General features: G+C 32.9%; 1 protein-coding gene across 1 annotated transcript in view; it reads right to left on the bottom strand.

The window, feature by feature from the left end:
• Positions 1 to 4,496: 4,496 nt before the first annotated feature.
• LOC140439638 (uncharacterized) overlaps positions 4,497 to 27,255 on the bottom strand; it is a 67,864-nt gene continuing 45,105 nt past the window's right edge. Inside the window, exons 6-7 of the mRNA XM_072529678.1 lie at positions 14,476 to 15,125; positions 4,497 to 7,646 (exon numbers count right to left, since the gene is read on the bottom strand). Coding sequence (XP_072385779.1) covers positions 6,287 to 7,646; positions 14,476 to 15,125 — 2,010 coding nt within the window. The 3' untranslated portion in view covers positions 4,497 to 6,286. The remainder of the gene's footprint in view (positions 7,647 to 14,475; positions 15,126 to 27,255) is intronic.

A 27,255-nucleotide genomic window follows, 5' to 3' on the forward strand; every position in this document is an offset into this window, starting at 1 on the left:
TTGAAAGCGTGGAAATATCGTCAGTCGCCTGGAGAGACAACAAGGCTGTTTGCTTGTTGTCAACATATGCTGGAGAATTGCCGAAAGGAAATGTTGACAGGTTTAACAGAAAAATAAAGCAAAAAATCAATATTGAATGCCCTAAGTTGGTTCAGGAATATAACCAACACATGGGAGGGGTGGATCTTATGGATAACCTCATTGGGCGCTACAAAATCAAAATTAAATCAAAAAAGTGGTGTATGAGACTATTCTATCATCTTCTTGATATGACGCTTGTAAATCCTTGGCTTCTTTACCGTCGATGTTGTAGAGAAAACGGGACAGAGAACTGTATGAAACTTGCCGAATTTCGGGCTGAAGTGGCATATTGCTTATGCAACGTTGGAAGTAATCGTTTGATGAAGAGAGGAAGGCCATCAGATCTTGAAAAAGAAATAGCAAAAAAAAAGAAAACGTCAGCAACAACAACGTATATTCCTCCAAAAGACGTTAGGCTTGATGGTCACTCACACTGGCCATTGTACAAAGACACAAGACAGAGATACAAGATGCCAAAGTGTAAGTACTTCTTTTTCGTATATTCAATGTTCAAAATGTGGACTACCTCTTTGCCTAAACAAAAATAATAATTGTTTTCATAAATTCCATTCAATTTAGTTATTTAGTTATTATAACATATTATACTTATTAATAATCTATTGAAATTTATTTTGTAAAAATTTCCGCTATGTATCATATATGATACAACAATATTTTTCAGAAAATTAAAGTTTTTTTGAAAGTTAGATTTTTTTTTTAAATATTTTTAGGCATAGTTTATACCTTAATGCAATTAAAAATATATTTTTTATTACAATACAAAAAATTGCGCATTATAGGGTTAAATAATTTTCTTTGACCTTTCGTATTTCGGTTCTTATTTTTTGTCTCTGAATATTTTTCTTCTTTAAGTTCCATAAGTTGCAGTATATTGTCATTCATCCAGCTTTTCCTCTTCTCTTTATTTTCTATTAGATATTCTTCTCTGATCTTGTTAAAGGTTTCACATATATTTTGAAGTGATTCTTCTGGATCATATGTTTGCTCCATGTTGCTTAGTTTTTCTGAAAGAATCCGTGCGACTGTCTCCTTTGTTTCCGTATCTTTTAGTCTTCTCATATCACATTTTTTGTTACTATTCTTTTTTGTAACATTTTTAAATCTAAACCTAAATTTACCAATAACAGGAATATTTTTAACTGATAGGCATACATTACGGAACATACATCACGGAATCTCTTGTTCACTATTATGTAATCAATTTGATTCCTTATTATATTTCCTGGTTGAGCTTGCGGAGAAACCCCAAGTATACAAACGTCTTGGTGGCAGTTTGAAGAACGTATTTAGTATTGCGAACTTTTCTTCCTCTACAAATAGTTTTAATCTTTCTCCCCTTTCATTTCTATTCGCTAGACGAAAATCACCAATTAATTCATCGCTTGTCCCTTCACCAATTTTCGCATTCAAGTCACCCATAATAATTATTATATTATTAATTATAAATATGAATGAATTATAAATAATAATAATAAGTGATATTGCAAACATTTTTGGGAGAATATATCGAGGCCAGTCATCCAATCAACGTATACAGCCGATTTTCTTAAACAGACAAAGAATTTGCCGAACAAAAAACTCCGTACATCCGTTAGAAGTTCAAAATAATTCCTTAAACCACCCTATCTCTTTTCAAGAGATAATCATCTCATCATCTCTTCTCTTCTTATACTGAAGGATTCTAGTTTTGGACCTGATGATATTCCTTTAGTATTTCTGAAACATCTTCCTGTTTTAGCCATAACGTATCTCTTAAACATATTTAACAAAATTTGGCCCCACTACTAATGGTCAAAGGCAACAGTCATTCCTCTCCTAAAAACTAACAAACCTAAATGACCCAGAATCATATCGACCCATATCTCGGACATCGACAGCATGCAAATTACTAGAAAATATTGTTAACTAAAGGCTCTTATGGGCTTTAACTACCTGCACCTTCTTCTAGCATTTTCTGCATGCTTTATTACTAAATGACCTATCAAATCTTTTTGATTTAATCTGGTAAGCTATTTTTCGACGGTCTAACCATATTTACTGTCAACGGTACAGTTGACTTTTTAACTTCTTCACCCTCATTCTGTTCTGATTCTTTTTGTTGTTTATCTTCTGATTTCATTAGACAAACAACAATATATGACCAAAAATCGATTTAGGAAATAGAGCTTTTATTTACCAATCTGTAAAGTTTCCAGACATTTACAATGGAACTATCAATTACGTTTTTAAAAAGTGGCCACCGCCATTTCTTTCCTCGTACAGTAATCCTGTAATTCGCTTAAGTCAACGCCGCCCATACATCTATTATATTCTTTGATAACATTCAGCAGAGCCTATGGGATGGACCGGGCAGTTATTGGAGAACTGTTACGACCGAGTTGTCATTCCATCTAACTACAGAAACTTTAGCTTCTTTGTCAAAAACAAAATCGAACGACCCTATCTTTTTTAGAAATAATTTTAGTGCTTACAGTGGACACTTTTCAATCCTATTTTCTCGCATTGTGCCAGTTGTATAAATTCACTTTTATTTCAATATTGTGAACAGCTTATAAGATGAAAAGAAGTTATCAAAAAATACCCTCTGGTTAGAGGAAGTCTCTACAACACTTAGTAATTTTAATGCTACATCAGCACCCAAGCCTGATTTATTTTGTTGTGCTAGCATTACAATAGAGGATAAACTGGAATAGGTACGCAAGAGATGAACAGAGGAACTTATATCCAAAACGCACAGGTTCGGAAAAAAATTTAGGGACAGAAAACATCGATTTACCAAGAATCTATGGGCCGTAAAAATGTTTTAAAAAATGTCATAAAAAATGTAGCTGAGGAAATTTTTAACGAAGGTGTTTATTAGCACTTTTTTTGAATGTCAGTTACGCGCGCGAAATCAGTTTTAAATAAAATTTGTATCAACTCGACGGTAAAAGTTCGATATCCTTTGATCAGAGTGTCCTATCGACAAACATCAAAATGAGTTTTACGGCCAGTTTCACAATCAGTGGTTAATCCTAGGAGTTAAGTAACCTTTACCCCTAGTTTAACTGACAGATGTCGTTTCACATTCACAGATTCGGTTATGGTCACTTAACCTTAGGTTTCGTTTTATTTTTCTTATGTTGGTAGGAAATTATGGGCAATAATCAGATTTTTATGGAATATTGTCAGTAAATATTATGGACATTGACCAGTATAGATGAGTTATGACCCATTTGTCACGTTAGATCGAAAACAATATACAAATACTATTCTCATTTTCAAGTTATGTTCCAGTGTGGTAGTTTGTTCTAAGTAGTGGTTGTTTGTTCTTCCAAGTTAAAATTAAAATTATAAAATGGAACCCACAAAAATGTTCAAGAGATCTATCTTCAGAGATATATCTTCAATTTGCTCCAAAATATTTTCAACTGTGTTCTTTGAGAATCTAAACGACAGAAAAAATCTTCATGGTCTAGTTCTTCAAAATGATTTGTTCTGTGCCTAATGATTCTCGGTCTGCCAGCTTCCTCATCACTGCTAAAAGCATTTACATCATATAAATCCATATCTGATTAATTAATAATTTACGTGTCTGTCTACACTCTGCCAATGTCAACAAAACGAAATTCGAAATTAGGTTAGGATATCCTGGTCAAGCTCTAAACCACCACTTTTACTTTGGGTTAAAATTTTTGTAGGTTAAGCACAACCGGAGCTGTTGGCCTTATATTATGAAACCTATATTTCAGAGTAACCGCTGGTTATCTCTTAACCACAAGGTAACTTTACTTTGTGAAACCGGCCGGTAAAGGTGTAGAGTGCAGCTCTCGTATGCAGTATTTTTATTTTGCCGCAAATGTATCTCATGACTTTTGATGTAAAATAATTGTAGAATTTTCCATTGAGTTTCCTATGGCTAGTTTGACGATTCACCAACCGGTATATATATTTGTAAACGTTTTTGTATTTACAGGGTCACTTATAAAACAAAAAAAAAACAAAATTATGCCATCTAATGGCTTAAATTACATTAATATAAATATGAACAAGTTGTCAAAAATATCGTGGTGACATCTGGTATACTTTTAAACGGTGCTGGAACCTGATTGTGTGCAGCTTAAGGCTGTACAAACTAGAGATGACGTCCCTGACAACTTTGGTACGTCGATTATAGTGCTTTATTTTGAACCGCATCAAATTATTTGTATTTGCGCGTAAAAGTTAGCGATGTCCTTGTAAACGTTCTTTATAATAGTAAAACGTTGTATTGAACTCTGACGTTGACCTTAGTTTTTATTAAAGACTACATTCCTCCTGAAAACTAAGATATCGATTTAAATGTGATATGTTTCGGATACTTTATAAGAAAGACGAAATATTGATTATATTTTTAGTTTTTACTTAAAAACAAGTTATTTACAAAAAACAACCTAAATCTTTTAATAAAATAAAAAAGTTGACAATAATCAGATTTGTTTCATAACTTGAAAATCATTCTATAAGGAGTTTAATAAAAAAACCTTTTACATAGTATGTACATATCCTTAAAAATTAACAAATAGAAGCTTAGCCTTAGAATTGAAAAATACTTTAAACAATCTATACCTACTAGTTAAAAATGGGTACAGACCTAAACTAAGTCTACTATTATGGACACAGACAAAACTGTAAGATTAGATATTTAATATTTATTGACATACATAACGTATTGGAACAAAATCAACATTTAAGCATGTCATCGTTTGTTGAGTTAGTTCCAACGTATTATGTCTTGAGATTTCTTGAAAATAGTATACTTGGGTGGTCATCTTATTGATTTTTAATTGATACATCAAGGTAGTCACTTAAATAGACAGGATTGTCGTAATATTGCTATTCGCTATCCATGATTCAACTCTTATTATATAAATCACATTTTCCTTCTGTATTTCTTTTTTGTTAGACCTTTCCTTTTTCTGTCTTTTTGGGTATAGTGCAGGTCAAGATATGTTCTTTGACTTTTAAATATATTCACAACTGTAAATCCTCTTTAACTCGCAAGTACCTATTAATGCCACAAGGTCTGTACAAAGGAAAAACGTACAGAGACCCTAGATAACCAGCACTGAAGAAGATTTATAGTGGTAAGATTCAAAATCTGGACCTGCATTATACCATGTAGTTTTTACTTTCTTCAAACTGTGGCTTTACTCAAAAAAGAATTCGCAAATCAATATTATCGTACTAGCTATATTTATGACATAGTGACAATTGAAAATGAACATCTCAATCTCTAGTTATTTTGCATTTATTAAAATTATTACAATTAAACAGTAGAAAAACAAACCATGCCAATGTATGTACAATCCGTTAAATTAAACAAATATACAGTTGAAACTCCAATAACGATCTATTTAAATAGCCACCATATATTAAAACTAACGAGCACTTTAAATAGCGACCGTGACGATATACAATATTAAAATTTCAAGGAAATATATAGAATATCACATTTATGTAACAATAAAATGTATGCCACTCCTTCCAAGTAGTCATATCAACAAAAAACAAAATTTGTTTAATTTACTAATATCGAGGATATTACGACGTAGCATCTAAATAAAACCGCGTACTGTAATGGGATTTCTGTCAGATAAAAAATTATTATAGATTTATACTTAACCTACTTAATAAATATTCAAAAAAATTAAAAGAAAAACTAGTTTTTTGTTTCGAGAATGTTTAAATACATAACTAGTACCTTCCCCAATAACTTCAGTTTTGGTTTGTTCTCTTAGTAGACAAACAAAATTTATGAATATAATTTGATGTAGGTACTAGGCTTGATTTCCAAATTTATGTCAAATTATGATGGCAAAAAATTGCGAGCAAAACGAATGGTTATCATTGAAAGAAAAAACTGCAGTTATTGAAGAGTTTGGGAAAACAAAGAAGTTTCAAAACAATTTAAAGTGTTAAAGAATCAGATTTGTAACATTTTAAAAGAGAAAGAGGCAATTTATTAAATCTTGGTAAAATGTCATGCGACCACCTCCACATAGAGACTAATTTATGTCTTTCTTCTCAGTAGTCGATCTTGAAGGCTCAACTGTAATTGAATAAATATAAATGTTTTGTCAACTGTTTACAACTTACACACTCTAATCCTACAGCTTGTGTTTAATATCCAGGTTACATATACAATGAAAATATCCTACCTAATCTAATTCACAGAATCAGTAATGCTTTGTCGCCAAGTTGCATGAAAAGGTATTTTCAAAATTTTTACCCTCGTCGTGGGCAAATTCTGCATCAATAATTTTTGTAAACTTGGCAAGGCTAAAATTTCCACCTGAGGTGGTTCCAAAGCAGGCGCAATTTCACTATCCTTATCTAGCAGCAATGGTACTGGTTTTAAAACAGGTATACAGTCACCGTTACCTACTTGTTTCTTTTCCTTTTTTTCTTTGGGATCCTCGCATTGGTCTACAAAAAGTTCAGTAACTCGCAACAGTTCCAAAGTAACACCCCAAACAAAGTGTGATAAGGTATTTTGTAACCTCAATACACCACCCAATACCATATGATTGGTTGTGGCGCTTTGGGAAATGTAAGTTGGAATTATAAGTAGTTTCTTTATATTTTGACATACGCCTAAAGCTTTATCAAAGCCTGCTTTAATGTCAAAATTTACCAACTCCAACTGATCTAAATGTTCCATTCGTCTAACTGCTTCTAATATTTCAAACGTATGACAATCTTTTTGTCCTTTTTCGAGCCTCAATTTTTCCAGTTTCGTTAATTTAATAAGTATCTCCCTACCAAAATTTTCTGGGAAATTAGTGCACTCTCCCAAGTCCAAAGATTCTAAATTAACCAATTCTGCAACAACTTTAAGATTCATTTCATTCAAATGTCTGATAGAAGTAAGTGATAGATGTCGCAATTCTTTCATATCTTTAAGAGAATCAATGTTTGACGTTAAAGTTAATCCACCAGTAGCTTTAAGGCGAAGTTCCTTAATCTCTGTCAAAGCTTTTAAAGGTTCGAGATTCATAGTTTCGCATTTAATAGTAACAGCATTTATTATTTCCAGTTGGGGATTTGAAGTTGCTAGTTTTTCAACAACCGAAGCAGGACATCTACATAGTTCTATCCTTCGTAAAGTTTCTACTTTTTCAATTGCTTCGGAGAAAGCTGGCCAGATTTCATCGCCCCCTGTAGGCAAAAGCATTTTTCTTAAATCTAAGTGTCTAGTACCATGTTTTTTAAGAGAATGAGCTAAGCCTTCGAAACTATGAACTTGTGAATTTTTCATCCTAACTGTTCTCCACAATATTGGATGACTAGCAATATCTCGCCACATAGTACACACACATCCAGCTCTTAATAAATCTTGAACTTTTAAATATTGGAATATGTACAGCAACGTATTATAACCGTAAGAAATATTTTGTAAGTAGTTTTCCATGAATTTCTTTTCTTCCTTTTCTTCGGAACTTGTGATGCTGGTTAACTTGATGCTTCGTTTTTTAGTTTTGACAATAGTCGGGGGAGGAGTTGGAGCTTTTGGCGTAGCAACCCTAAAAATAAAGATTATTTATAAGTTTATTATTTTAATACAAAAAGTGATAGTATAATAAAATGTAATTAGAAATAAAATCTAGTCAAACAAATTTGAAACCTTATATAACCGAATTTGTTTGCATTATATATATATATATATATATATATATATATATATATATATATATATATATATTATAGGATTATGGAGTTGGTAATTCTATAGGTTTTATAAATACTTATGTTATACTGATGCACAATTTGTAAATACAGAATATGATCAAAATATAAATATATAGACATAAATTGACTGACGTAAAAAAAAATTCAGGGACACGAAATAAACTATTCTCGTATGTTTGGTATGGTTTGGCTTATTTATGAAGTATAATCAAATCAGTTTAACAAACAAGTTAAAATATTTTTCAAATGTGGACTTATAGCAGAAATCTAAGTCTAAATATTTTCAGATATATAAAACCGTTTCTCACTTCTCTAATTCCATAATTCTCGGTCTTGTCGGTCACCTTTATAGAGGCTCCTCTTATCCATTAATTCTTTAACATCTGTTTTTCAGCTTCTGGGTGGTCGACCTCGTTTCCTATGTTCTACTTTGATTAAATCCATATTTTTGTGTGCATTCCACATTCCAGTCCATTCCACAACTGATGTGGAAAAAACTATACCACATCAGTTTTTTCTTTTATATTGCTTCTATTACATTACCATCTACATTCATAATTCTTTTAATGCCATAATTTCTGACATGGTCTAGCCTTGAAATCTTGGCGCTTCGTCTCCAGTATTCCATTTCTAGGGATAGCAATACGTCTGCATATTTCTTTCGAACTTACCATATTTCTGACTGATATGTACATATGCTTTCACCAATGGTTTTGTAAATAGACTTTTTTATTTGTTATTTTATGGCTCTAGAGGATTTAATTTAATTAACGAATAGCACGTCATCCTTGTTGTCATCCATTTTGTTTTTAATGTCTTGCTGGCTCTTTCCGTCAGATATTAGTGTTACACATATTGTCCGTTATATTACACGTATTGTTCCATCACATATTGTCAGATGTTAGTGTTGTGGTCAGGAGATACATAAATATCGGAGCTCCAATATGCGCTACTCCATTTAGCATTATCCATGGTGAACACAAGGAGATGTGCATTTATTTTTAATCTCCATTTCTAATATTCTTCAAACAGATTCCTTTTTTTATTTTATTATATTTTAATTAATTTTCTTATTATGGTTTATTTACAATAAAGCCATAGTTGAGTGTGTTGTGGTCAGGAGATACATAAATATCGGAGCTCCAATATGCGCTACTCCATTTAGCATTATCCATGGTGAACACAAGGAGATGTGCATTTATTTTTGACGTGACAACGTCTTAAATTAGGTTGTGGCTCGGAGTCACTCATGAAAAAGTGTAACGCCCGCTCACGTCTGTTACGATGAGTCACCGAACGAGAGAGAGGCCCGCCGGACCGGCGAATGCCTTGCGTCTCAGTCAACTACGTTAAAAGGAACAACCATCGACTTGACTTTCGCAAGACACATTACAGCAGAAACACTTCCTTTCATTTCATATTTCTCCTATCATCGTCCTATCCTCAACAAAATCACTCAAATAGAAATTAGTTAAGTTTAAGTTTACATGTACAATGTTTTAGTAAACAAAATATATTTCTATAGTTAAAATTTGTGCAATTCTTATTTTCATTCAATTCCTTGTTCCTATTGTGCAATTTAATAATATTCATATCAATAAATATTCTACCGAGAAAAAGACGTTGCCCCGTAAAATCTTCGCCCGTAAAACCGACTTTACAGGCAACCGATTTTTTAATCTCCATTTCTAATATTCTTCAAACAGATTCCTTTTTTTATTTTATTATATTTTAATTAATTTTCTTATTATGGCTTATTTACAATAAAGCCATAATTGAGTGTGTTGTGGTCAGGAGATACATAAATATCTGAGAGCTCCAATATGCGCTACTCCATTTAGCATTATCCATGGTGAACACAAGGAGGTGAACTACCGCAGTAGTGTGTTAAACCTAAATAACAATTTGGCACACAAATAACGTCTAAATTGAAAACACGCACAATAAACACCCAAATACTTGGGTATGCATTGGGTAAGATGTCACTTAATACAGAACATTAAGCTTTAAGAAGCAATTAAAGATGCTGAGAGATTAAAGGTTTGAAAAATTATCATTCATAAACATGGAAGTTAGCTCCAGTTTTTTCTCTTTAGGGCGCACTAGTACAGCTTAATGCGCTCTATACAAAAAATTATCGCTACAGTAATTAAATCCACAATAACAAAATGATTTCTAGTGCTAAACGACATTCCATATTTTTTCCAAATTTTAAAAACAAGCACTACCAATACATATATAGAAGACGAAAGCAAACATTGACTAGGTTCTAGAAAATCTATAAAACTGCAGAAACTAAATGGATCCACGAATGGTCTTAAGCCCAACTTAACAGCACACACCACAGACAGCCCTCCTGGATTTAACTTATCAAGCACAACCTAGTGCAGTTTCAATGTGCATATCTTACACCAACAGGATAAACGACCACCTCCATTATACAACTGCGGTGAGGTGAGGTGAAGTTTTTTTACATATTTTTTATACGTTAATATTAAATGTGTTCGAATGCCATACACAATATAAATAAATTCAGTACAGTCTGTTACCAGAAGTAGCCAAGGCGCTTTAATCTGTAATTTTTCTTTATAAACGTAATGCTGCGACTCTTGCGTTATTACCATGAACAACATCAGTGATTTTTAGCAAGTAAATCTATGGGAATAAATCAAAATTATAAAATAAATATTTCGGCCTCTTCAGTGCCTTTTTAGAGTAGCTAATAGACATTTCTTTCCAAATTTTTACGTTCGTACAATCCTATATTTCAATTTACTTCTTGACTGGCTTTACAACTCGGGGTCTTCGTCGCATTATAGCCCTCCATCTTCTACGATCTTGCGCTTCCATTTCCCATTGTTGTACCCCAATTCTAGATAAATCGGCTTCAACATCATCCTTCCATCTTTGTCTGGGACGGTCTACTGATCTTTTACCGCCTGGTTTCTCAAAAAACACTGTCTTTCTCTGATCTTGCCACATGACCTGCTCATTTTATCCGGTTAGCTTTTATATCTCTGACGATGTTTTCAGTACCATAGAATCACCAATTCAGCATTGCGGCGCCTTTTCCATTCTTCTGTCAATTCATCTTTTTGAGGTTCGAATATCATTCTAAGAACCTTCCTTTCAAATACCAGCAGCTTATTTATTTCCAGCTGATGTAGAGTCCATGTTTCACTTCCATATGTAACAACTGGACGAATAATTGGCATGTACAGTCTTAATTTACATTTTCTTCAGCAGCTTAGATCTTACTAATGATGATAAGAAGTATAATGCTCTATTATCCGCAGCTATCCTTGCCTACACCTCTTTTTCTATGTGGTTCTCATCTATGCTTACCGTCCCCAGATATTTAAACTTGATTTAATTCATTTTACTACAAAAAATAATTTTATAAATTTCAACTTTGCATCCCTGCATCTTTTTTTATAAGTTTTGTATAAAATCAAGTTGCCTTTGATATTTTAAAAAGCGTTGATGGAATGCTACAACCTTGTATTAGCCATTGGTTTGTTTTTATTGGTTGTGTGTCGTTTGACTGCATTTTGATCGTGATATCTGTATTTTGTACATACTTTTGATTGCTCTGATCACGTGTATTGGGTAGGTATCCTCTTTCTTCCATAATTTCAAATAGTTTGTGTCTATCGATCTGACCGAAGACTTTTTTTCAAAATCATATTGCTGGCGAACTTTAGGGCAGTGCAACCTTAGCAAGGTATGGACGCACGTCGTGCTTTACAGCATTTTGTCCAGACTTGTGAGAACAAAATGGACAAGGAGACAAAGAGATAATGTCCAAAGGGGGACTTAGAAATGAGTGACTGTTCTGAGTCTACAAATAAAAGTTAAAGGTAACGAGCAGAGGCGATCCAGGTGTAACGTTAAATTTTTAATGGAGAGGAAAATTTTAACGATATAATTTTACTCTAGAGTAAAATTTTAACGTTAAATTTTTACTCTGTCAAAATTTTACTCTCTGATTCGGAGTAAGTATCACATTGGAAAAGTTGATCTATCCTATGTTAAAGAAATACATTTAGGTGCTTGTTGAGTTCCTCCCCTAATTTGTGAAAATGTCCAATAGTGGGACAATTAGAAAACAATTTTTTGAGCTTTACAGCTTCTCAATCTATTTTCCTTATCACTGAGACTCAAAATTATTTTCTCTGATTTATAATGTCTGCATAATACATAGGCTACTGTGGAAAAACTGATGATTAGTAGTATTTAACGCAAATGCACGTTATCTGTTGTTTTTGTCTGAAATTTAGTTTGTTTACATTACAAAAAATACAAAAAATCATGGGAGAAACTAACTACACAACGATATTTAAAGTGTTCGTTCTTAATTTCAGTTTCATACAGTTTTATAGTTATTGTAAAGTAAATCAGAAGAATTAATATGAAAAGCTTGATTTTCTTTTGAAGTGAAAGATATTTATTAAAAAAAGGTACCTTGAGACAGTAGGCAAAGATCCAGGCAAAAAAGGCAATTTTAGACCCCAGCGCAAGAAATATGTTGTGACAGATATTGAATTTTATTGTAACAAATAAACGTTTAATGAAGATGTTGTTAGCTATTTTAACGCTTGTTTTTTTTTATCCATTATGTTTCTGCAATGTGGTATTTGAAAATATTGCTGCATTTCATGAAGCCAGATATTAGAATTAGTAAACAAAACATTTAGTAAATTCAAGACAATCACGTTTAACAACACAAAAATGCGCATTAGATTTCATTTTTTTTAACGGGATAAAAAGAATAAAATTTAAACACAGTAAAATTATAAAGTTAAAATTTTACCCTAGAGTAAAAATTTAATGTTGTAATTTTATCCTGGAGTAAAAATTTTCCGTTACACCGGTCGCGGACTATGTATCTGGCCCCAAAAGGATTTACTATTCCAAATCATGCTCCTATAGGCGAACCAGGCGCCGTACAGCAGCTTCAGTAGAACTTAGTTTTTTTATCAGAAGGTTTGCATTGGTGGTAAATAGCACATCTACCGAAGTCCCAGGGACTTATATGTTAACGAAAGATGTACAATAAGTCCATTGACTGCAGCACGACCGATATACCAAATACCACAAAAAAATAGAAACTTATTCCAACTAACTTCTACAACCCTCAATTCAACAGCAAACCCAAAAACTGAAGAGATTATGACCAGCTGATAAAAATAAACAACGGCCCCTTCACTGGATGCAATCTCCTCACACCAATGAGGAGCCCAGCTCGCAAGCCAACAATTTAACTTTTAGAATGTAAAATATTCTGATTGAATATATAAACATACCTAATAAAAAAATAATGTAGTAAATGATAAATGCTTAAGCTTTTACGTTTACCAAATGGTATGATTGCTGAAAACGAAAAATTTTTAATTGCTAAATTTTAGAATCTGAAAAACAAGCATTATTAACAAACTATTGCAAATAAAATAATTTCAGTGTATTGGAAAATAGTTTACGCATCAAATATCAGGGTAAAAAATAATAGATGGGAAATGGGAGATGGATAAATCAATAAGATCTGAAATATAAAATGTACGCAGTTGATATAAACGTTTGATTTAGTTTTTTTTTAATAACAATCTTTATTTTCAAAACAAAGTACATCACACAAGAAGTTTTGTCTACAGTTATTTGTATTATATTTTCGAAAAACAATACATTAGCATATAATACACGATCAAAGATCATATTTTTGATTTTATCTTACAATGGATCTATAGATGTATAAAAAGAAAAGCATTTCTTTCAGTAAGATCGATTTGCACCTTCTAAGCAGATATTGTATGGTAGAGAAGTAAGTAAATAATAGAATACAATTAATGTGGTGGAATAGGTGTTATTAATTCCCAATCGTCTTATTCAGAGTCTAAACAAAACAACCGAAGAAAACCTACAAAGAAATAAACGAAAAAATAAAGAAAGTACTTTTTATATAGAATCATCAATCAACTTTACTATTTCGTATTCAAACATAGTTTATTATTTATTTACTTTTTTTCTATTCTGCCGTTAGAATTAATATCTTCAAATCCATTTTAATCCCACCATTCATTTTCTATCGGATATCCTTATTTATAGGAGCTAGACTGTCGCAATACGGCTCTAATTATGTATTTATTTATTTATTTTGTTTATTATTTCTACTCTCGATGCACATTATTTTATCCTGCGTGTGTAGTAGTAATTTTCCAACACTTCTTTTTCTTTTCTTTGATTCACTATCCCACCGTTATATTTTTCGTATACAATATTCTTATTCATTAACAATAAAAACAACAAGAGAAATTATCGGCAATAAAAATTCTTATGGACAAGAAACGAGGAAATAAAAAAATTGAGACACAATTGTTAAAAACCAACCCAGAGAAAAAGATGATACCATAACTGCTACTGAAGACAAAATAATAATATTACTAAAACAGATAATATTTTGACTAAATGTTCAGTTCTATATATTTTAAGTATTAAATTATCATACCAGAATGTCACTAGCTACAATGTTGCTGAATTAAAAAACTACTACAAATTAGGGTTCCACATTTTTGAAACCCAATAGTTTTTAACTTTGTATCAATAAATAAATACAATTAACTGTAGGAAAAAGCTTCATTGTGCGTGTCTATGGAATAAAACACTCACTCTGGCTTAATATCCTGCTGGATTCCAGTTCCGCCGTCTCCCGCAGCGGAATCAGCACCAATGTTTTCTTCGACAATATCTTCAACTTCCATAGCTTCCGGTGTTTGGGAATTTTCTGGTTTGGAAGGGGATTCGGGTTCGGTTTTGATGTCGGATACAGGATCTGAACCTAAACTGGCGGAATCTATGTTAATAGGATCTACATTTGGCCTCGAGGTTACCGCTGAAGTAGCTACCGTTGGTGATACAGACATGAAATTATGTTTGGGTATGACGAGAAACTTTCTACCCCCTAAAATTTCAACGTATTGGGGTCGGTGGATGCCCTGACCGCTTGGCGTTTCGTTAACTTGGCGAATATTTTCGATAAGTTTGGCGTTATGAGGCAGCCAGGTGGTCATAGAACCTACCAAGGATTTTTGTTCGGTTTTTAATTTCGGGGCTGATGGTAGGTGAGATGAGATTTCAGAATCAGTAGGTTTGGGAATTCTTTGAAGTTTAGGTGGAGGAAGAGTGATGGGTTGGCCTCCAGATGACTTTAAAGTATTTATTGGTGTCAAAGGAGGTAAGGGACTCAATATCGTTGGTGAGCTTATCGTTCCTGACATTAATACCGGAGACTGGTCGGAGGTTTGGTCTTGATGGCAGTTCTGCAGAACAATAAATGTATTATTTGAACAGTCTGTTGATGTCATTTGGTGAAATAGTGTTTTTCTTTATTAAATTAATCGTAGGTTATAAAGTGTATCATGCAATTATAAGTAACTTTGAAAAAATAAAGTATATTTACTATAGTAATTAGGTCAAACAAAACTGTTTAGGTAATGAGACATTTAATTGATAAAACAACAATTTTTTATTAGCAAATTGATAGGAACATTCCTAATATATGGAAGATTCAGAGGCCTGTCAGTGCTAGTCTATTAATTATAGGTACAATACAAATGAGTTTATAAGACCTTTTAGACTAAAAATATTCATATTAATAATGGTAGAAAACTTAGAGTGTTTCACTTATACCACACATTTAGACTTATCTATGAAATATATATATTTCCTGACCAATTTAAAATATATACATTTTTATTTTCTTGGATTATCTGTCTGTGAATAATAAAACACACACACATAGTGAACTGTGCCAGTGTCGTACCGTGAACCGTTTGATATTGGTCTTATTATTGATACGGATTGATTGGTTTTTTATATGTATTACATCCAACATACATGTTTTATTTTAATTTGACTCACTAAACTATTTATCTTTTTTTTTTAAAGAAAAGAACGATTACTTTCCAAATATATCAAATAATATAGGAAAATATAATATTTTAGAAAGAGTCAAATTATAATAAAATATGTATATTGGAGATGATACATATTAAAAATCAACCAACGTAGAATACACCACCGAGCATAAAATTAGGGTCACCCCGTAATTTGAATTTATTTTAGAAATTATTATTCTGTTTTAACTATTTTCGGTTGTAACACAGTTTACTAACGGATTGCTTAAAGAAAACAACGTTTTTGTCGTTTAAAGTTTATTAAAAATAATGGAAATGAAGAATTTTCCTTTGATATACTAAATATTGAAAAGGGACAATTTTAATTTGATGTGCTTTTTGTTGAAAAAAAGAAATTTTAAGAACTTCAGTAGCGAGTATTCCCTCCTCTGGCAGTGATAACAGCTTGCAAACGACGAGGCATGCTTTGGATCAGATTTTGGATCACATTCTGCGGAAGATTATTCCATTCTTGCACCAATATGTCGCGAAGCTCTCTCGAATTTCTGGGGGCCGGCACATGACTCCGTAAACGTCTCTTAATCTCATCCCAAACATGTTCTATGGGATTGATATCTGGACTGCGAGCAGGCCAAACAAATCGTGTGATTTGAACCTCGTCAAGATACTCAGTAACTATCCTAGCAGTGTGGGGCCGTGCATTATCATGCATAAATGTTGCGTAGTCTCCAAGAATAACCATAAACGGTCAAACATGGTCTTCCAGAATCTGTGTCAGGTACCTATGCGCTGTCAATGTCCCATTCTCGATAAAGACTAACTCCGTGCAAGCATCAAACGAAATGCCTTCCCATGCCATAACTGATCCTCCACCAAATGGAAGACGCTCGGCAACACATGCTTGAGCATATCTCTCGCCTGGACGTCGCCACACTCTTACACGTTTGTCTGAGCCCGTAAGACAGAATCTCGATTCATCGGAAAACCATACACGACTCCAATCCTGCAGCATAAATCAGTCTCCTAACTGTCCATTCACTTATGTTTACATTTCTCACTTCTTACAGATGATTTCGAAGAGAAACTGCCGTGACCGTTCGGTTTCTCAAAGCACTAGAAACGACAAAGCGATCATCTCTACCTGTTGTAATCCTGTCTCGACCTGAACCAGGTCTTCCAGTAAGCAGACCGGTCTCTTCGTACCGTTGCCATACTCGTTGCACACTCGAGAGACTTACACCAACGTTTCTCGCAGTTTCGCGCTGACCGTGGCCATGTTCAACGCCGCCACAACAGAATGTATGCTCATTGCAACACACTGACAGTGATAACAATACACAAACAATTTACAAGTGACGTTAAAAACATATAAACAAAAACTGTGCTGATAACGGTTTTTAGGAATTAGGTTAAGGGGTCCTTTTTATCTCAAACGCTTGTCGAAACAACAACAATGTTTTTTCAAGAAATCCATTAGTAAACTATGTTACAACCGAAAAAAGTTAAAACAGAATAATAATTTCTAAAATAAATTCAAATTACGGGGTTACTGGTAAGTTCACATCTTTACAAGAAGACAAAAATTAGGATTTTCGTTGATAAGGAATTGCTTGTTTCTCTATCACTTTAGTTTTAAATAACAATAGTGTAAGATGTAATAAATTTTCATTGCAATTTCTAAAACGTTTGAACAACAATGTTTTATTAACCATAATATGTTTACTGTCCTCTATTTCCATGCTGAACTGGATCTTGGGGTTAGGTAAATTTATCAAATATAATAAATGTATAAGTTTACCTCTCCATGACTCCAGATTATAAAAGTGTTAACGGAACCTACACAATGTGGCGGGATTGTTATGCCAAATTGTAGAGATTGTTGTTCGAATTTTCCAATAAGAAGTTTGCAACGCCTAGAATTATAATTACTATTTTGCTTGGGAATAAGCTACAATATCAGTTTAAAATACGTTTATTTTTGACGTTTCGATTTCCACTACGGAAATCGTGATCAAAATACAAACATTCATAAATTAAACAAATTTTGTTTTTTGTTAATTGGTGAAAAAAATTTTCTAATAATTTAACTTTATTTCACTTATTCATATTGACAATTCAGACATATATTTTACGTTTTAAAGTATACGACTTTAAAATGATGTTGCCAATATTGTTGAGTTGCATTCCTGGGACAATTTCATTGTCAGATAAGTTAATTTGATTACATGAAATCAACTTTAACTTGAGAATACCCGTCAGAAAAAATGATAGCATTGGATCCGTTTTTAAAAAGACAACCACATGCAATGATGACATGTAAAATTCTCCCGTTTGTATTTTGTTTGTATTTTGAGAGCGATTTCCGAAGTGGAAATCGAAACGTCAAAAAATAAACTTATTTTAAACTTATATAGTGGGTTATTCTCAACTAAAATGTACTGCATTAAGATGCCACAAGAAAATAGCTTCAGAACAGTACTAGAAAACCATTGTAGCTTCCATAGTTTTGGCAGTAAGCCGGTAGATTTTATTCCGACACTCCAGTATACATATATTCCATCTAATTTACTTACCGTCGCACCTCATTATCATTGACAGATCGAAGTTGACATAGTTGCCAAAGTATAAAAAAATAATGAATCCATTTAAAATCAAATAGGTCACATAATTATTGCAAAAGTGGGTTATACAACAAAATAAATTAATATTTAATGTAAATAAATATTAACAAAACAAGAGTTAAAAAATAATCTTGTTAAAAACAATTTGAGCCGCTTATATGCGTCGTATAAAGATGTAAAATGGAATACATAGATTTTTATTTTATGTGAAATGTAAAATAAAAAGAAACGACACCGCAACTGTCAAGTAAGTGTTACCAATTTATGCCAAAATATCACCTTCGTTCGATTACAGTTACAGTGTGTTCCGAACAAATGTTCTTCATAAAAAGGCTTTATAATGCATTTATACAAATTAAATGAAACATATTGTGTATTTCTTTAAGTTAACATTAATAGAAATCTTTAAATATTATTTCTACGCGTATATAATAAAATATGTCTAGTGGCTGTAATGTCAGTGTACTCGGCAAAGTGATTCTAAAAAAGAACACATCTACCGCCTAAATATTTTGTGTTGGTATCATGTGACCTCACGGGCTATGACGAGGATGGCGTGCAACGGTAAGTAAATTAGATGAAGTATAGTTCTCTAAGAATATGTTCAGTATCATAAGTTTCTAAACTGATTGGGCAATTCCCGTCTGGCTTGATGGATGCGTTCACGAAGAAGGGCACGATCCACAAGGTAGAGAAAGTTAAAAGCTCTTTTTCTCTACGGTACAGTAAAAATATAAGATAGTCCAGTAAATGTGCTTTCTACTTGCGAAATTCCTCTAGATAACGAACTTGTCTTGAAATCTCCTGTCCGTAGAGGCGTTTTATCATGAATGTAGGCTTTCCCTACCGGTGTTTTGTAAAGATATATTGTTATCGGGGTTTATTGGCGTGTTCCGGACTTTGTTTCAAATAAACGTGTTTGCAGGACACGCCAGGAACAAAAAAAATCAGAATAAACTCAGAAAATAATGTACTTTATAAAACATAGCTTAAGAAACCTACACTTCTTGATAACTTTGAAACCTACTCTTCCTTCTCACGTAGCACAACAAAATAATTTTATGGGTGCCAGGGCATAAAGGAATTCCGGTAATGAGATTTCTGATAGCTGTGCTAAGAAGAAGGTAGAATTTCTTTTATCAGACCAGAACCATTCTGGAGTGTCCCAAAAATGTACATTGTGGAAGAAGCAGAAAATAAGAAAAGACTACGTTGAATCAGATTCCCTAGAAACAACCAAATATAACACATTAACGTTATATTAAATATCTTAAAAAATGAACATTTTCTGGAGTAGCCTTGAAGCTATGGCTAAGTAGTCTTGAAAGAGAAATCATGGTTGTGTGGTGTATGTAGAAAAGAATGGATTTAGATATTGAAAGTTTGTTGGATTTGCGGTTTAGCAATAGTTGATGTATCAATCTATATTATTATCTACGGAAATAATAGGAAAAACAACATATGTGTTAGAAGTGGGTGCGTTTTTAAAAGAATATTAATTTTGTAGAATAACGAGTTATAAAATTTTAAAATCCTTAATAATATTCCTAAAATAATAACAAAACATATCTTTGCATAATACTATAATTGCATGTTTACACTTTATTATTTAGAGCATGTACAATATTGTGTAACCATTTAGCACTTTATTACCTATCACAAAAATTTCAATATATTATATTATTTGATGATACTAAATAACATTACATGTTTACCAAATAAAATATCTTTATTAATATCATCATTGATTAAAAATAGAATATCGTATAATGTTTACTTCTTAATGTCTAGTGGCCTTATCAACATTTTAATTCAAAATAAGAAAAGTTTTTAAACACATTATGGCAGTCCCTAAAACTACAAAAGAAGAGAAAGTATATCAGATTCCCGAAAACACAAATAGCAAATAAAAACTGATATAACTAGATATAAATAAATCAACGAAAGTATAATACAATTAAAACATATACAGATAAAACAAAAATCTTGTATAATATTGTGGTAAGGATACAACATATCCCTGGATACAAAAATGAGACATTTGAGATGCTATGTTTTCTCTGTGTTGTTGTACGGGGCGGAGGCATGGACGCTTACAGACACCACTATTAAAAAACTTGAAGCATTTGAGATGTGGCTTTATAGAAGAATGCTGAGAATATCATGGACAGCAAGGATCACGAACAAGGAAGTTCTAGAAAAAATGAAGAAGGAACCAGAGATTGTGTTTACGATCAAACGCATAAAATTGCAATATCTGGGACACGTTATGAGAAATCAGCACCGTTACTCCCTGCTGCAGTCTATATTGCAAGGTAAAGTCAAAGGTAAGCGAGGACCCGGTAGAAGGAGAATATCATGGCTGCGGAATTTAAGAACATGGTTTAAGAAAACCTCAACGGAGCTGTTTCGAGCCGCAGCGAGCAAGGTCATGATTGCCAATATGATTTCCAACATCCGAAACGGATAGGAACCAGAAGAAGAAGAAGGATACTGAAGCTTACAATTAGGCACTACTGACAGACTTAGACACTACTGTATGAAAATACAGAATGCTTTATTTTAGGTGTTTGAGGTTTAGTTTATTTACTTTACCTCGGATTTAAAATAGCAAGCATATTGGTCAATATATGCAGCATAGAAACGGGAAGAAATGAACACAAGATATTTAGCATAGTATTGAACGAATAGAACAGACATAGGGACCTTTGATACTGACCAAACCATTACATTTCCTTATTAGGAGAGGCTTTGATAACCTCCAATAGAACTCATGGGTTTGAACCGAGCCGGTTTTCATTTGGATAAATTTTGTCCTTCAGTTCAGTACAAAATATATTAAAAAAATTTATTTAAAAATTCCTTTATAAAAGGTATATATTAAACACCCTACCGGACTACATCACAGAACGTTTTCGGAATTAATACTCCATCATCAGTGCTATCCTAAAAGTATATAACCACTTTAATGAAAGAAAACATGAAATTTAAAATTTTGACCAAGGTTAATAGAAAAATGTGGTTAATACTTACTGGATGTACAGATTTTGAGCCATTTAATACTTAAAGGGTAAAAACCCTTTAAATGTTGTTAAATTGAATTTGAGTTAGTGATTATTTGATTTTATATACTAGGATGTTTAAATTACAACAGGGATAGATAACACGGCAACGTAAGACTCAACTGGAGGTTGCTAGTCCTGAGACAAAGTGTCTACGAGGACTTGTTGATAGCAACTGATTGAAATGACAATAATGACATGTTAGGACGGAAGTTAGAACAAAGTAGTCAATGTAACTTGAGGTATTTCTCTAAATATGACAATAACTATACAGATATCTGAATTCAGTGGTGGTCAACTAACGATTTTTACAAAAAGCCCTTTATATTTTTTCAACGTTTGGAATATGGAAAGCAGATATGTGTAGGAAGTTGGGTTCTTTAAATTTTATTATTGCAGAGTGAAATGTTAATTGATGTATTTGAGAGTGCTATTGAGATGGAGTGTGAATAGAATAAATTTTGTAATGTACTGTTCATATAGTACTTAACTTATAACTTATAGAAAAGACCTTCTATGTTAAAAAGCAACATTTGGTATCTGAGAAATGTAAAAAATATAAGTTCATGAACATAAATAACTGATTAAGTGTTAAAGGATAAAGTTAGTTAAATGTTATTGTGTGTTGACATACTATGTAAAACCAAACAAAAATTGATGGGCTAAAGGTGGTTCTGTAAAGTATTTTACGTATATTACTTAACCTATAAATTAAGTAGAAAAGGCCCTAGAAGTTAAAAAGCAACATTTAGTACCTGAGAAATGTAAGAAGTATAAGTTATAATGAAAAAAATGAAAAAGACAGTCAAGATTTGATTTCACGTACAAAGCGTCTATGTATCTGTTTATACGTATTTCGCCTTAAAATAAGGCTCATCAGAACAGCTATTCATAGGCGTTCTCAACTTGAAAAATAAATCTTTCCTGTCTTTAAGAAGCAACACTAAAATGGCTTCGAAACGGACGCAATAGCGACATCTAATAATAAATCCGTAAAATACTTTCGAAACACAATTCAGATTTCTGCTTTAATCTGAGCCTTCTAAAAATTGCAAGGCAAAGCAGACGTTGATAAAGATGTTAATAGAGACATGGGGAATCTAAAATTTGCATTCCACGACATGTCTCCTCAACTAAGCAGAAATCATTAGCGAATTGGTTTCTTGTACTCATACAGAGTAGATCCGAATAAAATGAAAAAGACAGTCAAGATTTGATTTCACGTACAAAGCGTCTATGTATCTGTTTATACGTATTTCGCCCTAATAAGTCTCATCAGAACAGCTATTTATAGGCGTTCTCCACTTGAAAAATAAATCTTTCCTGTCTTTAAGAAGCAACACTAAAATGGCTTCGAAACGGACGCAATAGCGACATCTAATAATAAAACACCAATTGTGTTTCGAAACTATTTTACGGATATAAGTTATAAGTTCATGAGCATAAGGTGGATAGATAAAGTTAATAGAATGTTAGTGTGTGTTGACATAATATGTAACAACAAAAGTTGATGGGCTATAGGTGGCTCTGTTTGGCTAAAATTATAATATGTGATGTTTTAATGTTGATGTGTGTGTTAATGTAAATGGTTTATCGAGCCAACAAAGACTGTAAACAATATACTCCATATATTTTAGTGATAATAATATTATATTTGATAATCAGTATAATGCTAAAGAGAACACAAGAAGTCTAACATCCAAAGTAAATTAAGAACAGTCATCACTCAATACATTCATATAACCGATACAAGGTGAACATTTTAGAGAGAAATTTATTACAAGAAGTGTGATTATCATTACATTCAACAAAAAACTTTTTAGTGAAAGTTTTTTTGGACTTTTAATTTTAAAGCTAACATACTTTTTCCAAATTTCTACATAGAAACCAAAATTATTTTTGCATCAATTGATTAATAAAACTTATCTCTTACAATAAAGCTCTTATTTGTGTATAATTTTAAAATTATCCAAATTGAATGCTGTTTTTTAAAATATGTATGTTTTCTGTATTTGAATGTTTTGTTGTGCCATAATATTAGTCTAAAGAAACTTTATATTTTGTTTAATGCAAAGGTTAAGACAATCTGAACAATTATCAATCAACCTATCAATCCATAAATTTTGATACACGTGTTGAAATTTTAAATCTGATAAAGATGTAAGGCTTATGATAACGTAATAGTGTCATTGTGTTTAATATAAGAAATTTAAATAGTAGTTTTATTTATAAATTAATTTTCCACAAGTAAGGAACAACAACAAATAGTTATTTCATGTTTGAAATAAAATTCTCAAAATATTGCTACGAAAGTTTATAAAGTTTATTTAAAGATTTATCCCACATAGAAAAAGTCCCTTGACGAAAAAGAAGAAGTAGTTCGAGAACATTCAAGATGATAGATGATTCAAGATGATTCGAAAATTCATGAAATGTCTAGTGAAGTTTGGAACGTCAGAAAATATATATAAACAGATGTTTTTGACAGTTTCTAACAGTTGTATTTTGAGTTTTGAAGTTTATAGTCAGTCAGATAAAGTATTTTAAACAAGTCCGGATCCCCGGCATCGTTTTTCATCGTCAAGAGAAAAAGCTTAGAAAAAGAGGAAGAACTGAAAGAGAAGCGGAAACAAGAAGAGAAAAAGCTTAGACAAGAAGAAGAAGCGCTGAAAGAGAGACGTAGACAGGAAGAGGAAGAGAGGCGTAGAAATGTAGAGGTAGAAATCATCAGTAATTTATCCCAAATTCACGAAAATTTTAAGTTAGAGGTAAGTCAAATTACTAGTAGAATAGACAAATTAGAAGAACAGAATGATTTAGAAGATAAAGTAGAACAATAAAATGATATAACAACAGATTTAAAAAATCAAATAAAACATCAACAAAACTATTTAGAAAATAAAATAAAACAACAGCAAAACGATTTAAAATCTAATTTAGAAAGCCAAATAGTTGAGTTAGAATGAAAAATTAATACACAAGCTTCATTATCTAATATTGTTTCAGTAACTCGAATCACAACAAACAGCTTCATCATCTTCCATAGTTGAACCAGACACAATTAGAACCAGCAAAATTTTAAAACCACCCACATTCGATGGTCAAACAGCAAATGGCTGGACTGAGAAAGAAATGGCAGCTTCCTTGATAGTGTCGCTTCGAGGACAGGCAGCAAACGTCTTGCAATTTCTTCCCCAGAATGTACGTAGTTATACCTCTCTCGTTCAAGCTTCAGAGACAAGATATGCCGCAGCATCTAAAGCAGGTTTTCCAAAGTCCAGTGAAAATTCGATATCAAAAGCATAAAGAAATCCTGCAAGAATATGAAGCCAATATTAAACGATTATTGCATTACCCGTGGTGATTTATTGGTGTATAGAAATCCTGCAAGAATATGAAGCCAATATTAAACGATTATTGCATTACCCGTGGTGATTCATTGATGTATTATTATAGTGATTATTGGCGTACCCACAGGCACCTTAAGATATTCTGGAACAAATTTGTATAGAAGCATTCATCGATAGACTACATGACAAGCTCTCCGATTATACCACAAAACGCTAGATGAAGCACTAATCTCAGACCAGGTGTATGAAGCGGAGAAAAGAATTTCCCGATCTAGCCCAAAATTAAAAGAAATACAGTCACAATAGCAGATAACCAAAAACAACCTATTTTACCCCAGATATTGAGCATACTGCAGAATCTTCAACAAAAATCTCAAAATCAAAACAGAAAATGTTTTAATTGAGGAAGAATAGGGCTTTTACAAAATACTTGCCGAAACCGATCCCAGATCGACATTTAGAAGCCCGTCACAAAGTCCTACTAGAAATACTAGTACATATAAGTCTCTAAGAAATCGATTTCCCACAAGTGAGCAAAGACGTGAAAAAGATACTCTGAAATCAGAAGTTGCACATATGAGGGAGCAACTAGCGATTAGTAAAAATGAAATAGAAAAGTTAAGAGAACAGGTTCAAAGCCGTTGTCAGCTTGGAGAAAAAGAGAATTTAACCGAAGAAGTAAGTCTTCGGAGGACCACAGTTATACAGGATGAAGATAATGATCAGGCTTCCCTGGAAACCCTTAAAAGAGTCAAAAGAAAGATAATGACTTACAAGTTGAGAACGGCTCAAAAATGGAGTACGACCTATTTGGCAGGAAATAACCAAATACAGTGGAACTATAAAGGCGTACTGGACTCAATGGGAATCTTTTTATCTTTCCAATGATCTATTATATCGGAAGTGGGAAAGTCCCGATGGAGTACGTACAGTTTAAAAAATGGTGCTGAAAAAATCACACATTAAAAGTATGTTACAAGAACTTCACAGCAGCCTTTCTGGCTACTGGCACACTGGCTAGAGTTCGAGACAGATTCTACTGGATCAATTGTCGGCGAGATGGGAAAGATTGGTGTAAGAAATGCCATTTATATAACGGTACAAAAGGCCCTAGAACAAGACGTGGTAAAATGGCACAATATCTTTCCGGAGAGCCTTTTGGGTATAATATTGGGTATTAAGAAAACTCGCTCTACTCCTCTCCATCCTCAATCAGACGGAATGGCCGAAAGACCTAATAAAACTGTTTGCCAATACCTTTCAATGTTTGTCGCTAATAATAAAAAATATTGAGATACTTTAATTCCTCTAAGCCTATAGAAGTTCCGAACATGAAGCAGACGGGTATTCTCCATTGATGATGATCACTGGAAGACAAATGAAGCTTCCTCAAGGTCTAATCTTCGGAAGATTGCCTCCCTGCGAAGAAGAACGTTCGTCCCTGACGTAGATCAAAAATTTGAGAGAAAAATTGGAAAGAGTCTACAAATTTGCTCGTAAAAGTTTAAAGCTTCAAAGTGATAAAGCCAAGGCCAGGCTCGACATGCATGCTACTGGTACAACTTTCGAAAGAGGTGATCAAGTATGGTTATACAATCCCACACATAAGAAAGGACTTTAATGAAACTGGGAAGGCACGTACACCGTCCTGCAGAAAATAAACGATCTAATCTACCGCCTCCAGTTTTCAGCTAGAAATAAACCGAAGGTAGTTCATATCGAGAGATGAGCTCCATATCATGGAACTGATCCTCCCTGTTGGCTTCAATCTATCCCTGATAGTCCAGTTATTCGAGGCGAATAACTATAAAGTAAGGAGAAGTGTTGCGAAAATTCCATACGATTTATCGCACATAGAAAAAGTAAAGCTGCTTGAGGCAGTCCTCCAAAATTGGAAAACCCACTGCCAGGGAATGGGAATCCCCATAGGAAATGACATACTGTACTCACTGAACTTTGTGAATGACCAAGTCGTCCTAGCTCAAGATTCTTAGCGTCTATACACGTCTATACTTAGCGTAGATAAAACGTCTATACAGAGAATATGTAAAATGGGGGCTACAAGTCAGCATGAAGAAAATAGAATATTTTAGTTATGAATTCAGATGCAAGGTTTGAAGTGTTGATAGACGGAAGACGTTGAAATCAAACAAGTGGAAAAATTTAAATATTTAGGTGCACTCATTGATAAGAATGGCTTGGGAGAAACCGAAATTAACCACCGAATTAATCAGGGATGTAAAATTGTAGGATGTCTGAACTCCTTATGGTGGGATCGCAACATTTCCAAAAGGAACAAAAAAAGAATAGGGAAAACCATGGTTGAATCAGTTCTTTGTTATGGCTCTGAAGTATGGACAATTAATGCAGATCTGAAGAGAAAATTGTTGGCAGTTGAAATGGATTATTTGAGAAGAAGTGCTAGAACATCAAGGATGGAAAGGAAGACCAACGAATCTATAAGAAATAACGTGAATGCTACAGAAACGGTCATTGACAG

This window comes from Diabrotica undecimpunctata, chromosome 4, assembly GCF_040954645.1.
Source record: "Diabrotica undecimpunctata isolate CICGRU chromosome 4, icDiaUnde3, whole genome shotgun sequence".
In the NCBI taxonomy this organism is placed as follows: domain Eukaryota; kingdom Metazoa; phylum Arthropoda; class Insecta; order Coleoptera; family Chrysomelidae; genus Diabrotica; species Diabrotica undecimpunctata.